We start from the raw sequence: 18,193 nt of genomic DNA, 5'->3' as shown, positions 1-18,193 counted from the left end.
GACTATATCATACCTTTACTAGTGGGTGCATTAGAACGTGTAAAAACCCATCCCAAGACTTAAACTCATTAAATTTTGCAAGCTTTAAACCATTAAACATCAAGATGTATTTGATTGAATTAATTTGGAGATGAATTTAAGAAAATTATCCTATTTTTACTGCTGCTACAATTAACATATTTTTTGCCAGGCTGTGAGCTTGTCACAGTATGGCCACCATGGTCATATTTACCAGCAGCCAGCAGCCAGTGGCTGGCAACCAGCTGCAGGAGCCGCCAGCACAACTGCCTACAGTACGCTGTATAGCACAGGCACCAGTAGTTTAGCAGCTGCAATGGACCAGCAGCAGCAGCAGTTTTGTCATTTTGTGCGGCCTGACAACAATCCATCCCAGTTGAAATTCAGCCACAAGCAAATTCCAGAAATTTTTCTCACAAGATTATTGTCCACCAAGGGCACGGTACAAAAGTTTGTGGATGACTTTTTTGGTACAATTTTAAAGGTGCCGGGTAGTAAGTTTCCTGCCCCAGTCAAGTGGTTGTTTGACCTGCTGGATGATGTGGCCCACCAGCATAATCTTCACAATACAGAGGTACAGTACCACAAATATAGCAGCTAAATATCACTGAAAATTAGGCTAAAGAATGATAGTCAGACAATTATTTATTACACTAGTCCCCAAAGTCTTACAACCTTGGGGACTTGAATAAATTTTGAATGCTTGATTCATCAAGTTGAGTGTTTAATCGTTATTAATATTTAAGGTGCTGCACTCCTGGAAGTCTAACTCACTCCCGCTGCGGATCTGGGTGAACTTTATCAAGAATCCAGACTTTATATTTGATGTGAATAAAACTGCTACGACCAACTCTTGTTTATCTGTGATAGCCCAAACATTTATGGACTCGTGTTCCCTGGATGATAATATCCTGGGCAAAGACTCCCCCTCATCAAAGTTATTATTCGCCAAGGATATTCCCCTGTACAGACAACTGGTGGTGGATTATTATGCAGAGGTGGCCAGGTTGCCCCAGGTCACGGACCAGGAGCTCAGCTTCCACCTGCAACAGCTCAGCTCTGCACACACGCATCAATTTGATAATATGGTGGCTTTGAAGGTATATTTTTAGTAGCTAAGCTACTACAGTATGACCCTCGAAAAAGTATCTTTTAGGGTATACAGCCCTTATTTCTTAATGTATCATAAAAAATAGCGTATGTCCTTGTTCTCTGTACATTTCCACACAAATATATATAAAAATTTTAACTTTACCTCCATTAACACCTGAGATTTTTAGAGCTAAAGTTTTGAAAAAGTGACTGAGAAAAAGACCTTTTTTTTGTTTCCTACTATTTTTGGATGGTTACATTATGTCTTTCTGGTAACTGAAGAATGATAAACAAAGAAAAACAAGTTAACCAATTATTCCACCAAAAAATATAAATTTTTAAAGGCAAAAAATACTACTGAATGAATTGATTATTTGCAAATTACTTACCCTTATTTATGAAAAGGATTAATTATGACAGTTGCTCCCCCCCCCTTTTTGACATCTCAATCACTTAAAAGGGGGTTAATTAAGCTTTTTAGACTAAAAATCATTATAATGTAATTTTATTTTCCTTATAACTTTTTTGTTATTAAAGTTAGGATTATGAAACAAAAACAATATTCCTGCTATATTCATAAAGATTTATTTGGTTTTTTAATCTAAAACAATTTTGCCTCATAAGTAAGTTTTTCAAAATATCATTAAACAAAAAAGACTCAAAAAATATGTGTAAAAAAAGGCTTTTAACTTAAAACTTAAATTTTTTTGTTTCATTTTTGTATAAAGTTTCTGCTAGTAACAAAAATAATAGGATTTCTATCTTAATTTTGCCAAAAAAGTCAATTTATGTTAAAAGTTACTTTTTGCTCAGTCACTTTTGCTCAGTCAAAACTTTAGCTCTAAAAATCTCCAGTGTTAATGGAGGTAAAATTAATTTTTTTATATATGCTTGTGTGGAAATGTACAGAGAACACGGATATATGCTATTTTTGATGATACATTAAGAAATAAGGGCTGTATACCCTATATAAAAGATACTTTTTCGAGGGTCATACTGTATATAATTTAAAATGTCCGTCTGAAACGTTTTGGGGAAATGTGATTTTCTCGGCTCCTGTTTAAGATAGTCGCCTGACATTTTCAGAGATTAAATTAAAGTATATTCTTCATATTTTCACCAAGTTTCATTAAGATTCGTCAATTATTTGGGGTGCTAGATCGATTCATAGATTTTTTATTTGTCTTGATTTTCTCCATTCCTATACAAGATAGACAGCTGAAATTTTCAGGGATTAAATAATTTCACATTTTATATATTTCCACAAAGTTTCATAAAGATTAGGTTATTGGTTGGGGTGCTAGATCGATTTATAGATTTTCACAATTTAAAATTTAAAAGGTATCATGATTTGTTCTAGTTTAACATTTCCGGATGTCAATCCAAAACTTTGAGCTTTGCTACTCTTATGGATGTTATCATCCTTGTCATCATTTGAAATTATTTCAACTTTGATGTATTGAATCTTGATTTGTATAATATATATTTCAGGAGCTGTATGTGTATGTTAGTAAATATTATGGTGATCTGATGGTGAGCCTGAATGAGAATATCAATTGTGTCAACCAGAGGTTGGGAGCCAGGCTTGAGAATGTTGCCATGACATTGTATGCCTCATCACAACAACACTATGCTCAGCATACATAAGATATTAAAAACATATTTTGTTTGTGAGTTGACCAGAATCTATTCTGTCTTCTGCATGTATATTGTTATTCCCTAACCTAAAGATAACATGTATGTGTAGACAAGAGTAATGTAAAGTCAACTTGAGTGGAACAAATAATTATTTATTCCACCCAGCATGGAGTGCCAAAATTTTAGACAACAATCCGATTATGAAAGCCATGAATGAACAGAGCAGGGGTTATTTTGTCTGTCTCAGGAAAGCTGAAGCTAGTTTTATAATAGCTGTCATGAGACCCCTTTCTAAATACAGCTCATTACATTATTTTTATTATTATTATTATCTGCAGCTAGTAATTATTAATTATTAATTATTATGCTATGGTGATGAAAGTAACAAATTTAATCTGTTACCAATTTTGATATTAAATGAAATACTGCATTTTTTTATTTACATTGCAGCATGAAAGTTATGGTTTTTTTTCAATTGGTACTAAATTTATTGATTGATTGTAACTTATTCATTAATATACATTGTTATTTTAATATTTTTTAGGTACATTGCGCAATAAAAATAAGATATTTTGCAATTGCTTAAGCATATGAAATAGAAACCTATGCATAAATATATGATGCCACAAGTAAACTCTATTTGCAAAATAAAGAATCTCTTTTTATTTAATATGCAGCTGAAAATATTATTTTGTTCCAGTCATATGATAATGCTATGTAAACTTTTTCTAAAAATATTCATTTTCTATTGCTTGCAAATAAAATTATGACAAATAATTTTTAATTTAAAAAAATCTATCTATTGTATAAACTATGTTTAAATTAAAGGAATCTTGTAAACAAGTTTTAGATCTCTCTTTCTGTTCTAAATTAAATTAAATGTTAATAATGAATTGTTATGGTGCTTCTTTATATTAATAATTATATTACAACTACAGTGTGTTTTTTTATGACAACTTTTTTGAAACCATTTTTACCCAACTTATAGTTATCAGAATTTAATAATTGACGGCTTATTTTCTTCATTTTTAAAGACAATTAATAGAAGAACAATACTTATGTTTTAATTTCAAAAGTTATGTAAAATCTATAATTCAAAACTTAGGTGTTAACATCTAAAAATGGTTATAGCGCATTTTTCTTATGCTCAAATCTTCTACCCTTTGCAAGAAAAGGATGGATTTTCAGTAGTCGACTTTGGGGGGCTAGTACTCCCTCCCTGGTTGAGATATGTCCTTTCTAACTTTAATATGTTCTAGTACATATCCCCAACAAAATCTGTATCAATTTGGAGCTCCATATATCAAGTTTGAAGCGTTTTGCAGCCATTTTAAATTTTACTGTATTTTTTAATTAAAAACTGAAATATTTTTTTTGTTCTATTAATCGTCTTAAAAAACGAAGAAAATAAGCCATTAATCATTAAATTCTGATAACTATAAGTTGGGTAAAATTACTTTTAAAAAAGTTCTCATAAAAAAAACACACTTTATATTATCTATTATACAGATATGTATATTATGGTAGGGCATGAAACTATTTTAATCTTTTTAAAACTTTTACAAAGAAACTTAATGGTCTTTTAAAAAATAAGTATTTTTTTCTCATTCTCTCATTTTTTATGAGCTTTACCTCTTAAGTTTTTTTTACATAAGAAAATCAATACTTAAATCATCTCTAAAAATCATTTGTTTTAATGAAAACGTAGGGGGATAACATGTCTCAAAAATCAGCCATGTGACGTCATAAAAATAAGGGAGATGAGAGGAGAAGTGGGAAAGAAAACCCCTAAAAAAGAGATGGTTAATCCCTCATTTTTATCACTTCACATTGCTGATTTTATGAGACACTTTGTCCCCCTACATGAAAACTTATTCATTTTAAAAAAAAACATTAGAAGCTAAAATAAGCGGAGGTGGCTGTCCCAAATACCTATAAAGTAGGCTTTTAAAATACAAAAACTAAAAGAAATTCTATTGCAAAAAAAATTGAAAAAGCAAAGGTTTGATTAAAGAACCTTTTTTCAATAAATAATGTGTTTTTTTTTATGTATTAGGAATACACTTTTATATTTTTTGTTTGTTAATTAAGATATCTGTAATATTGCATAAAATGTTTGTTATTTTACAATATTAGCCTCATAAATTTTACAATTGTAAAAAAAAAAAAAAATTGAATAAATTTTAAATATTTAAATATTTATTAATATTTGTTAAATGTATATAATTTGTTTGGTGAAGGGGAAGGTTTTCTTGGAATGAAATAAGAAATTTAGGTTTTTAACCTGAGGTGGATTCTTAATAAACTTTATGGCTCAGTGCCTCACTAAAATCAGTGAGGCTCGCTAAAATGTTTTGTAAAAAATACTCCAAAGTCGCATTAAAACTATACAAAAATGAAACAAAATCTTATGTTAATAACTCTTTTATGATTTTATTTGATTTTCGTCTATTGTTTATGCGATTTTGAAGGATTTTTCACAAAAAATTTTAGCGAGCCTCACTAATTCTAGTGAGGCAGTGAGCCAAAAAGTTTTTCCATTTTGCTTAGACTGGATTCGTATTATTTTTCTCATTCTAAAAGTATATATGAACACATACTTTTTATGCCTGTGAGAGGATATTTTTAATTTCAAAGTTTTGATTAATCCGAGGTAAACAAAATAGATTTTTTCAATAATTACTTAACAGAATTTTAAAAGTAAGGTGTCAAATTAAAGATCTTACAATTTTTGTTCATACTGGCCATTTTCTTCTTTTATTTTGTTGCGTTTTAGTACCTTAAAACCGACTTAATTATTTTTTTTAAAAACTTAAATTACTTAAAAAATAAGAGGTCTACAAAAAAACCGATTGCATATCTGAATTCTATGAAAAATTTTACATCTACTACTTACTAAAAGAGCCGGCTAGCTATCTTAAATAAAAAGTGAAAAAGTTGATACAACTTCTTTAAAAAAAAATCTAAATAAGTCTTAATTTCTACATTATGACTTTTGTGTATAAGGTAGAAACCTAAAATTTTTTGGTGAATACTGAGATATCAATGACCTTATGAGAAAAGTTGTGTTTTGACCGTTTGACCGCACCATGACCGACTTTATGACCGATTTTTGTCCGGCTTTTACTACAGACATATATCATGAATATCGTGGCTTCTATTACAGCTAGAGACCTATAAATTTTTTTGGTAAATTCTTGAGCAACAATAAACAGATAAAAAATATTAATTGGCGCCGCCAACCGCTGTTTTACTGCCGTAACCGCCGAAAATGGCGGTTTACGTTATTTGCCGTTTTTCGGCGATGATCAGTAAAAGTAATTTTTTTGTTATAAAAAATAAAAGTTTGTCCTAAAATTTGATCATCCTAGCTGCAAAATTGGCCGCTCTACAGCTGTTTTAAATTTTAGCGGCTGGCCGCTAAAAAGCGGCTAAGGAGCGGCCTGACCGCTATGACTAGAAAAAGTAATTTTCTCTAAAAATAAACATGAACCACCAGAAAAAAATTTTACGTCTTTATCTGTAACAGAAGCCCGATCTAGGTGGGAATTGGGGCCCGATCTGTAAGGGTTAATAATGTAGCTAAATAAGCGTTTAGAATATAAAGTATAGAATAAAATTCAGGTAGAACTTTTTATATAACCAATATGTCAATGGCTTTTATTTCAATTATGATTATTTCCTCAAAAAAATTCATATTGTTTCCTGTATCAATTTAAATTTTTCAGATGGTTTATTGTTAATTGGGTTGGCCTGAAACATATTTGTTTGCATTTTATTTTTGAGTTAAATGGAATTAAAAATATTTTGTTATCATGGCTTACTAAAATTCAAAGTCGAAAATAAATAAATCAAGTATAAGTGATTAAGTACACCTGTTACATTCTATCAATTAACTGTTCCATGCCAAGATTAGACATAATTAGTTTTATTTCAAAAACTTAATTTTACATTTAAAATAAACAGAAATACTTAAGTAATTGTGTAATAAATTATAGCAAATTTAATAAAAATGATATAATAGTTATTTCTCTCATCGTATTATAAACGGCTTTCCGCGGATATAGAATGTACAATTATAAGATTAAAACTAGTTTTTTTAGCCCCGAGGTGCCGGAGGCACCGGCTAAAAAAACTGGTTTTAATCTTATGATTGTACATTTCTATATTCGTAGAAAACTGGATATAATTCGATGCTAGACATAGTTTTTTCGTATTGCTGAGAACCGATTCGAATGAATACGAGAAAAAAAGTTTATTTACATATAGATTTAGTTTTGTGTTTGTATTCATTTAAGGTGGGTAATCATTTCTGTATAAAATTTTTAAAATTTGAATGGACCAAATACAACAGTTTCTTTATAAGCTACAAAATTAAAATTCTTAGATACTTACATTCCAAAAAAATAATTCCTCCATTTTTGGTTTTTTTTTCTATAGGTTCCTTTTCTGATTGTGTAACTCAAAGCAGATTTGAAAATTAGCTGATGTTGTCAAACATCACTTGTTTATGTTTTATTATTTTTATTTTAAAAGCAGAAATTTTCTTGTGTTTTGAAATTTTTCTATGATGCGCACTTTGCCCCATTTTTAATCCACCGGTTTCGAATGAAAAAGTAAAAGTAAAAATATTCTCACAACTCTTCCCTTATTTCTTCCCCCCCCCCCCCCTTCTTACCCACTTCCTTTCTGCTACATACAAAATCAAGCTTTGCACCAACAAAATATTTAATTTTAACAATTTAAAATGGAATTAATTGGCTGAATGACAGCCCCTGTTTAGGGTAAGTTATTATTTCCGCATACTATTACATGTAGCACAGGTAGCTTTATGTCAAAGTACCAGGATGTCCATTTGACTGTATGTTTGTACCAAAGGATCATACTAAGACTAAAATTTAATAAGGGTTGGGGGTCTAATTTCTTCTCCATTCCCCCCCCCCCCCCATTAGTGCCCCTAGAGGTCTGTAGAGGCGTCCTATATAAAGTAACATGATGTTTGGGGGGTTATTTTTTTCTGGTGGCGATTCCTCTACTGTACTTTTATATATAAGGATTATCATGTTCTATTGATTTAAAAATGTCATATTTTTGTGGCATTAAAGACTTTAACACTATAAACTATTCAGGGATCTAAAGGGATAAGACAATGACCGATGAAATGATCTAAATCCCCAATGATGATACACTAAATTACTCCTTCTGTAGATTATAATTAGTTGTTGAAACGTTTGGACACTTAACTTAATGAACCAACCAATCAAAAATCAATAAAAGTCTCCAAAATTACTATAGAACTCCGGGGACTAGTGTAATAAACATTCCAATGTCCCCTCCCTTCCTGCTATTAGTATAAAGTATTCAGAGATAAAGGAAAAGTTAATGAAACATAATTTTATCCCCCTCCAAATATGTTCAAGCTATAATTATAACTATTTTATTACTTGCGGCTTTGCACCTAGAGGCCTCTAGGGGCACTTAAGTAATGGGAGGGGGATTCGGTACAGCCATTAGCGAGATCCTTTGCTACACATACACACACACAGCCAGATAAACATCATGTTTAGTTTATAAGGATGTATTTTTAATGAAGCAGTTTATCATGCCTAATAAAAAATGACGTCATGCAAATGACCAATGATAGGCCAGTATAACTATACATTTTAACATTGATCAATCATAATGTATACTGGCCTATCATTGGTCATTACCCTCGACCTTGGCTCAACACGAAGCATATCCGCTCGTCGTTGGGAAGGTGATAGGTTCAAATCTTGTTCCAACAATGCGTCATAATTAAAGAATTAAAAATGCACAGTTAGGACTTGTCAGACAAAGGTCGTGCAATCACAGGGTTGGTTGTCTGATGGAGGTTTGTTCTAAGGTGATGTGGAGAGGACTTGTACCCGAAGCGTCACCACCACCCCCCCCCCCCTGTCATCACCATCATCATTGGTCATTTGTATTGTATGACGTAGTTTTTTTATTTGGCACTATAAGCTGTTTCTTTATTAATTACTAGCGGCTACGCCCCTAGAGGCCTCTAGTGGCACTTTAAATGTTTTTTTTATACTTAAAATATGTCTATGTTAGTTTGACGTATAACTCTCTTTGTATAATCAAGAGACGGAAAAAAAATTTGATTTTTTTGTGATTTCTCTTGGGAGGGTGGTGGTACCCTCCCCAAAAAAAAGTTATAAACCTTGCCAAGACCTATGCGAAGCTACCCTGTAAAGAAAAACCCGATCGGTTCAGCGGTTAGCGAGATCCTTCGGTACAGGCAGACAAACAGAGAGACATCCTGTTACTTTATTATAAGGATAAATTTTCCTATATCTATCTATGTCCCTGGAATTATAATGTTTACTTTTAGAGATAAGCAGAAAAATTTAACACAAAAAACTTAAATTTTAAAGCAAAATTAATAATGCATATTTTAAATTCAAAAGATGACGATTGTGTCCAAAAGAAATAACAAGAAATAAGTAAACAGCTGGCAGTAGCTAAGGATGGCCGCAGCTGTAGGCGGCTGTGGATGGCAGTTTATTGCGGTTGCAACTGCCACTTTGTATAGACAGATGCGGGCGAGGGTTTAGCCTCTAAAAAGCCACATTACTGAAAGTGGTTGCGGCTGAGGCCATATTGAGGGGATTGAGTAAGCCGTGCGCTGTTTGTACGAATAGATATTTATTGCATCGTATTATACACACCTTTTTAAAATAAAAAAACTATAATATTAAGACCTCGGGTCTAACAAAATTGGTATTACATATATTTGATAGATAAAATAAAGGATATACTGGAAAAAATACTGCATGGCTGAGGGCGTCTTAAGCTACAGCAATCGAAATATTATTACTTGGATGTTGCACCAGATTTTTATGTACTCTGATAAAGTAATACTCGCAGCTGGCAAAAATAACAACACTTCTCATTCACCCACTTAATCCCATTCTCTCCCCTACTACTGGTTACCAATAAATGAGTTCCATATTAGCAAGCAAAATAGTAAATTGACTATAAAATTTTCGCTTCCATGTATATCTTAAATCCATTGCTACAGCTTCTACAAAACTGCGTAGCTTAGAAGGTTATGAATGGGTTGAAGCTACTTCGAAGTGAACCATATCGGTTCAGCGGTTAGCGGGATCCTTCAGTACAAACAGACACACAGAGAGACTAATAAACATCGTGTTACTTTTATATAAGGATATTTTTTCAAATTAAAAATTTTTATTTTTTTGAAAAATCTTCGAAACCTTTTGTAAAAATCTTTGAAATATTTTTTTTTTATCTTTCAATATAGAATGTTACTTTGTGTTAAGTGTTCATACGTTTCAACCACTAAGTTTAATCAACAGAAGGGGTAATTTTGTGTATCATCGTTGTGGGAGTACATCAATTTATCTGGAATTATCTTATTCCTTTCGATCCTTGATAATATTCCCTCACTATTCTTAATTTGTTTGTATAAATGAGTAGTGTTCAATGCTCGACTAGAAAGTTTAAGGAAAACCTCTAATTAATCAAAGTCCTATTAATTTTTGTGTGTAAAAAGCCTTAAAATTTAATAATTAAACTGACTCTATAGTAATTATTATACAGTTCACACATTTTTGCTACAGGTTTTTTTAAGCAGAGTTCAAGATATATAGGACGATTATAACATGCCTTACTTATTTAATGTTACACAATAGTCGAAGTCTAGATATAGCAAAGTAAACAACTTCTAAGAAGTGTTAAAACAAGGATGACAACATCCATTAAAGGTAGTACAAACGTGCAATAATTCTTGTCAGAACTTGATAAGCAGAACATTTATTTGTAGTCTAAACAAAATTGTAAATAAATTTGTTAAAAATTTTGAAACTACATACTTCTTTTTTTTAAAAATTTAATTATAGAGATAATAATGGACCTTGTTGTCCTTAATCATTCTTGAAAAAATCAGAATAATAGGATAATTATATCTAAAGTTGTTGTAAAAAAAGTTAAAAGTCAACAGTTTTTTAATAGGCGCACAGTGGTAACAATTAAAGAGTTGCTATGTTTCCTTATTCGTACAAACGTAGTAACACATTGAAAAAACCTTGTAAAACCTTTAACCCGCGACCGTGGCTCAACACGTAGCGCATCCGCTCGTCTTCAGGAAGGTGATAGGTTCGAATCTCGGTCCGACACCGCGTCATAACTAAAGATGTTAAAAATGTTATCACTGTTACTATGTCAGATGCGCGACGTAAATAGTTAGAGTGGGGGGAATGCCTTGGCCCAAAACAGGCGCAACTCGCTACCATGCACAGTTGGGACTTCTCAGACAAGGTCGTGCATCTCAGAGAGTTGGTTGTCTGTTGGGTGAATGGACGCTTTACACCACAATCATAAGTATTGTATGTAAGTTTCAAGGTGAGTGGAGAGAGGTCTAGTACCCGAAGCGACACCTAGCCCCCTAGAGTCTTAACTCTTATGTATGACAAACGGACCAACACCAATTGTAGACAAATGAATTTAGAAGGTGAATGTAGTGTGAATATAAACTAAACAAGGATGACAATTTTCATAAGTAGCAAAGCTCCTGAATATAATATTATGCATGGTATTATTTGCAAAAGTAACATGATCTGTGTACCAAGGATCTCGCCAACTGCTCAACCAATAAGCTTCTCTATAACAATGTAGCTTCTAATAGGTCCTGGAAAGGTTTATTGCTGTTTTGGGAGAGAGTACCACAACCCTCCCAAGAACAATCACCCTTAGAAAAAAATGTCCCCCTCAAAATAATTTAATTTTTCTTTTTCTTTTATAAACTAAAATAAAAAGTGGTGATGGATAGAACCACTCCCTCCCCCAACCTTAATTATCCCCAGAGGCCTCTAGGGGCGTAGCTCTAGTTTACAAATATTTAGACAGAACTTATTTTAGAGTAGACATTGTAAATAATACAGGATTCTTGTTAGTTTTTATTATTATAAAATCACACAAAATCAAGATAATGTTAGTAATTATATAAAAAGTATACAAAATATAAATCAATTTTCCATACTTAGTAGGTAATAATTAGGGTGGGCCCATTTCCCCCTTTTTTTAGATTTTACTGTTATCATAAGTTGTGGAAGTCATATATGTATGATAAGCCCCATTCAAGTTTCAAAAGTGACTTGGCTCTTATGGCTGCCGGCGCGCGGGGGGTATAAATGGTGCCCATCCCTTATAAAACCAAAATTTTTAATTCCTTCAAATACAGGCATGTTGCATATCAAAATGACCGCATTGAAATGCTGATTACGAATATGAAAACTGTTTTGAAAAATATTGCTCCTAGTTCGAATAAGATCTCATTAAGTACCTAAAAACAGCTAATTTGGTCAAAATTGTTCATTTTGGTAGGTTATTTGAAAATCATTTCAGACTGAATCAATATTTTTCAAAGCCGTTTTCAGATTTGTAATCAGCATTTCAATGCGGTCATTTTGATATGCAACATGCCTGTGTTTAGAGGAATTTCAATTTTTGGTTTTATAGAGGGGCGGGCACATTTTATACCCCCCGCGCGCCTGTTGTTTTTGGTTTAAAAAACCTCTTTCAAGTTTCACAGGTTTTTATACTGGCCCAGTAACCCTTGCCAATGTCTACTAATGTGAAATTCCAAAATCGACCCACCCTAGTAATAATAGGTATTTAAACAAAAAATAATAGTAGTAAACAATTGCAATCAAAACCGGAAAAAAAGTAAAAATATTGCTTTTTGAATTCTATAAATAAATTCTCTACAATTAAATGAATATGATTTAAAGTTAAAATCATGTTTACAAATAAATACAAAAAATTAGAAATTACCTTGAGGGACAAAGTGACTCAAAAATCAGCATTATGACGTCATAAAAATGAGTGATTATCCATCTCTTTTTCAGGAGTTTTCTTTTCCACTTCTCCTCTCATCCCCCTAATTTTTATGACGTCACATGGCTAAATTTTTAATCACTTCTACGAAATTACCATAAAAAAATTAAACAGGCATTATACACCTTCATTAGTAGCAAAGCATAAAAATACCCAAGATATTTGAATTTAAAAATTAAATAAAGAAATACTGTGGTATCTGCCTAGGGTAAATGGCAGACACCAGAGTTCGAATAAAGACTACGGCAGTGTGAACAGACGTGGACACCTTACTATAGAGAAGCTACGCTTCTCTAGCATTCACTAGACAAGAATCAACATCTATTTCAGTTGTCACTTTATTGAAGGTGTAAAGGATACTAAAGCTATATACAACAAACAATAACTACATGGATAGGAATAAATGATCATAACATAAAAGCATTATAATACATATACAATAGTCAGTTTGGGCAATCATGATTCCCCATCCCTGGAAAGGGTGGGGGGGATTAAGAATACAGTTAACCATAATATAAATACATATGGATTAGGAATAAAGATGGTTAAAGATAAATCATACAGTAAAACATAGATAATTGCAATGGTTAGGTAGATGGCTATCCCTGTCTGGGGCAGGCAGGATAGCCCATGGAGCAGCACAATAGGTAGATAAGCATAGAGGGGTTGAGTGGTAGGTCTGGGTACTAAAGAGGGAAGGTTTGATGATTACTTGTGACAACAACAGTCTGTGTGGGGGCAGGTTTAGATCCTTTATCCTCAGGGTTGAGGTGGTGCTGATAACTTGGTGGTTGAAGGGGAAGGTTCCGGTGCTTAAGATGGGAGAGGGAGGGGTAACACCCCTCCCTCCATTTGCAGGACAACTGAGAGATAAAATCAGTACCGTTATCTGACATCTTTTCAGGTGGCTTCATAATTGTAGAATAACAGGATTTAACTAGGTGCGTAGCATCACTATAATGTCTTGGTTTCTGCATGGTCCAGAGCTGCCGCATACCACAACTCTCCCCTCGGAAGGCTGGAGGGGTTGTCTGCACCGCCAGACTTCCGACAGTGGTTGCGGCCTTCAGTTTGTTGTCCTTGTGGAATGGGTCCGCCAGGATACCAGTTGCTGGACGGTGGTGGACTCCAGCCCTCCCCAGGTCTAACGGAATCGGCTATATCTGCTGGAGTAGCTGGTCCTGTTGGATCTTCTGGCCGTTGGATGTGTACCTCTGAGGCCACCCTGGCAACCTCCAGGGGTGGCACAGCACATGAGGGGGCTTGGACCAACAGCCGCCTGGTGTACACCTCTGCAGGTTTCTCCACTGGGCTGGTGGTCTCCATCGTGTTGGTCACCTTGCTGCTGGCAGGCTGGCTACTGGATGCAGGCGCAGTTTCTTCGCCCTCGGGGCTGGTCAGGTTCATTCGGCTTCCAGGGTCTCTGTCAACGCGGGCAGGTGGTGGTTGGCATACTGTAGGAGCGTTGCCTCCTTCAGGCTCATTCTGGACATTGGCAGGGTGGTGCATGGCAATCCGACCTGCGGGGTAGGGAAAGGTAACAGTCCACCCTTTATGCCGGAGGCTGTCTTGGATCTGCAAGGGTGGCTCCGCTCTAGTTGGCTGGGAGACAGGCCCATCCACGGACACTGCTGCTAGTGGACTGGAGGCACAAGGCTCCGGATTTCCTCCCCTAGCCTGAAGGGGTCCAGGCACATTGTCTCCATCTTGGGTAGACATAATTGTTGGGGATCCTCTACTTCTATGGTTAGGCTCGGCACTTGGCGCATCTAGTTGTGTTACTCCCCAGGCAGCGGTCAAAGCTTCTTCAGTTTGGCTGGTAATGGCTGATACCCTGGCTCCTGGGGCAGATGCAGGGGGCGCAGGCAAGTTTGGCCCAGCCCAAACTTCCTGGTACACCAGTGCAATACAATTACCCTGGCTTGGTTGAGGGAGGTAGACAGCTGGATGCAGTTGAAGGTGAGGGACAGCTGGACTCTCCCTGCTGGCTGGGGGCTCTGGCTGGCTGGGGGTGACGGGTGTCACCCCTTCCTCTGGGGCTGCGGGCTCATTCCGGGGTCCAGGTATCTCGGTGGCGGCGACGGTTGTCGCCCCAGGCACCAGTGTGGGGGCGCTGGATAGCACCCCCCAGTCTTCACAGGGGTCCAGGTCTCTCGGTGGCGGCGACGGTTGTCGCCCCAGGCACCAGCGTGGGGCGCTGGATAGCACCCCCCCAGTCTTCACAGGTGGCGGCGACGGTTGTCGCCCCAGACATCAGCTTGGTGGTGCAGGGAAGCACCTCTCGTTCCTTCCAGGTGGCGACGCCGGTTGGCGTCCCATACATCGACTCAGACTCGCTGGCTAGCGCCTCTTGCCTCTCCCACTCGGCGGCCGCCAGGGCCTCCCCGTACACCGTCCCGGTGGCGCTGGGTAGCGCCCCTCGGCTCTTGCTGGGGGTGACAGGGGTTACGGACACCGGTCCCCTGTGGTTGCGGCTGAGGTCCAGGCCAACCCGGTTGGGTTCAGCCGCTCCTCCCAGCACGTTGATCCTGGCCACCATGGTCCCAATCTGAGACACAGACTCCTGGGTAGCCGCGGCCCCAGCGGCGGCAGCTAGTTGGGGTGACGGCTGGGCATCTCCCTCCAGGTGGACCTGGGTGGCAGACTGGTTGCATGCAGGTTGTTGGGCGGCCTGGTGTTTCTTCGTTGCCCGGTCCCAACCGGTTCTACACTTGGCGGCTGTGTGGCCGTTGAAGCGGCAGCGCCCCTTCGTCCAGCTGGGTCCCATCAGGCCGGCTTCCCCAGGGTGTATCAACCTGCCAGGTCTCTCCTCCTCCAGTTGGGGCACCAGCTGACAAACAGGGTCTCCCCTACTAGGGGTCAGGCGGTGCTGGGCTGCTTGTGGTGGCTCCTTGGTTACATTCAGCCTCCTCCCCATACACACAGGTTCCTTCCATCCAACAGCGGCTCTCCTCCCCTGGGTGGCGAGGCCAGCCTCGGCCTTAGCTTCTGCAGGTGCTTCTCCACATGAGGGATCCTGCCTCTGGGTATGCCAGGTGGTTGGTAGCAAAGGCTGTTGATGGTGCCAGTCGGAAAGGGGGCTATGATCTCTGGGGGGTACCTGTGGCCAGTGTGTGGACAGGTACCCACAGGTGGACCAGCAAGGCCCAGAAGATGCCATACTGATGGTAGCCTGAACTGTATTCCGGACTGTCAGCAGACTGTTGGTAGCCACCTGAGTTGGGCCAGAGTTGCCAGCTAGTATTGCGTCCCTGCCAGGCTCCGTCAGCGGCTGGTGGGGAGCCCCTGCGGTGGTTCTGGTTTTGGCAAGGGGTGGCCTTCTTATTGACTTTCCTAGTTGGAGCTCTGCCTCCTGGTGGGCCTCCATCTTCAGCAGCATGGGGGAACTTGGCTGGGACATGTGCAGTGGTTCAACAGAGTAGCGGCATCTGGTCTTGAAATGTGGGGGAACAGCCTCACTGCTGCTGGTCAACCCTGCTCTCTCCGTGCTGGGTAAAGTCTTCCACTGCAGCAGGTCACCAGTCCCCATCCTTAGGCCGGTCCCCAGTCGTTCCATGCCTGGGGGCTCCCAGGGAGGCTTGGGTGGCGGCTCCCCCACCCCCAGGTACGCGTCGGGCATCTGGGTGAAGAGCCTATTCACCTGGGACAGCTCCCCATCCTCCAGATTGGTGAGGCCAGTGCCAGGGAGGACCTTTCCACCCCAGAAACAGGTGGTACTGGCCCTAGGGCTGGGCCCCTTTGAAATCTCAGTTCTGGTAGTAGTGTCCATCTTGGGGCTGGCCACTAAGTCTCTGAAGCTTGTCACCTTCTCATTAGGCTCAGTTGCATCGTTCAACACCCCCAGGAGGACACCTACAGGTTCAGCAACCCCCAGTCCAGTATTGTTATTTCTCGTACGTTGAGCACCAACTGAACAGGAGCTGTGCAGCGGACATTCAGTCACCCTTCCAGACAAGGGCATCTCAGGGACCAGGGGTCTGTGACCTGGCATGTGTTTGATGTTCACTGTACTCGACACAGTAGGCCAAAGTAATAACAGAAGCAGTATCTTGTAGATATAGGAGCAGAGTAGAGTAGCCGCACCGCAAGGAGGTTCGAGCCGGCTCACCCCTAGTATAAATACTATAGCTGTGTAATTAGGGTGGTAGTCCACGTAGCCGGAGGCTCGGTCCTCCTGGCTCAAGAGTTTCTGTGGCTGGCGCGCCCCCATGATAAGTAGTAGGGGGTTGGTCTGTTGGTGCCAGCGTCTTGTTTAGCTGTTGAGCCTGAGTTGTTCTCCTTTCCAGTATAGCTCTTGATTTCTGTGGCAACCAGCGGGTCTTAGCTTAAAGGTAACAGGGAATATGTTAGGTATCACAGATGTCTCTAGGAGCGTATCCGCTAGTGGATATATGGATAGGTAGGTTATCTATATATATACATGGCTACACGCCCATATATATATATATACGTGTATAGGAATATCCCCAGAGCTAGATAGCTTTTCCTCCTTGCTTCAAAAAAATCACGCTTCCTCTGTATATAGTTCACAACTATGAAGGTCGATGGTCCAGGTACACACCACCACTGCCCAGTGTGGGGCAGCAAGTCAGGCTATGTCCACAGGGTGGGCGTACTTTCGTTCAGTTATCATATCAGTTTCCAGTGTTGTTTGGTGAGGTTAGTATTCACTTACTTGTACCCACGATACAAAAAAAACAACCTTATTTATCACTTGGGTATTTATATATACATATATTTGTTTCACTAACCATTCAGCTTTGAAGTAGGGTTGGCAGGCTAGGAAGATGTTGAGGGTCTGAGCGGGTTTAAGGAACTGGTTTAGTTTTCCTTATCACACTGTAGACAGGGAGGGAGGAGCTTGCAAGTTTTTTCTCCTAAAAAAATATCTCTGATGTATGCTATAGAATGGCCCCTCTCCTGTGTGGGTGTGTGTGTGTGTGTGTGTGTGCGTGGAATCTCCTGTCCTTGTAACGCGCGTCCGCGCCGTCAAATCCGCGCACACGGGGAAAACGCGCTCTCACCCCTCAACTCGCTCTCTCATTGGTCCGCTTCGTCCGTTGGATTTATGATATTTTCCGCACTCTGTGGCGCTATCCGTGAATGGCGCTCTGTGTGTCCGATCGCTAGCCCCACACTACAGACGGACTTAGTCTAGTGTGGGTAGGAAGGGGGAAGCGCGTGAGGGGACGGGGGTAACTCCGTCCGTTCCCCCTGTGAGGGAGGGGGGGTAACTGTGTGCTGGTGTAATAGGGCCTTTTCTTCTTAATCCTAGGTTTATCTATTATATCACCCTGATTGTATTTGCCTTCAATGGAGAGGGGCCCCTCCCCTTCCCTTGGAATAAGGGGTGTATTGTTGTTGTTGTGCTGTGGGCTTGAGATTGTTTTGATTGTATATCAGGGTCTTTATTATGTTACATCTAGCTTCTATTTCTGTCCTTATCACAATTGCATAACAGATTTGTTTACCAACTCTGTTCTATTTTTAGCTGTTATCACAATACACAATAATCCAAGCCTGTTCTATTCTTAGATTTATCACA

At 38.4% G+C, this 18,193-nt stretch overlaps 1 protein-coding gene across 1 annotated transcript in view; it reads left to right on the top strand.

Annotated features, from left to right (window-relative positions):
• PlexB (plexin B) overlaps positions 1-4,944 on the top strand; it is a 69,590-nt gene extending 64,646 nt beyond the window's left edge. Inside the window, exons 43-46 of the mRNA XM_080149735.1 lie at positions 192-592; positions 765-1,118; positions 2,602-3,685; positions 4,258-4,944. Coding sequence (XP_080005861.1) covers positions 192-592; positions 765-1,118; positions 2,602-2,757 — 911 coding nt within the window. The 3' untranslated portion in view covers positions 2,758-3,685; positions 4,258-4,944. The remainder of the gene's footprint in view (positions 1-191; positions 593-764; positions 1,119-2,601; positions 3,686-4,257) is intronic.
• The last annotated feature ends 13,249 nt before the right edge of the window (positions 4,945-18,193 follow it).

The sequence above is a fragment of the Acartia tonsa genome, chromosome 15, assembly GCF_053477335.1.
Source record: "Acartia tonsa isolate MP-2025a chromosome 15, ASM5347733v1, whole genome shotgun sequence".
Lineage (NCBI taxonomy): Eukaryota > Metazoa > Arthropoda > Copepoda > Calanoida > Acartiidae > Acartia > Acartia tonsa.
The sequence above is the reverse complement of the archived record's forward strand: the minus strand, read 5'-3'. Positions and strand labels throughout refer to the sequence as shown.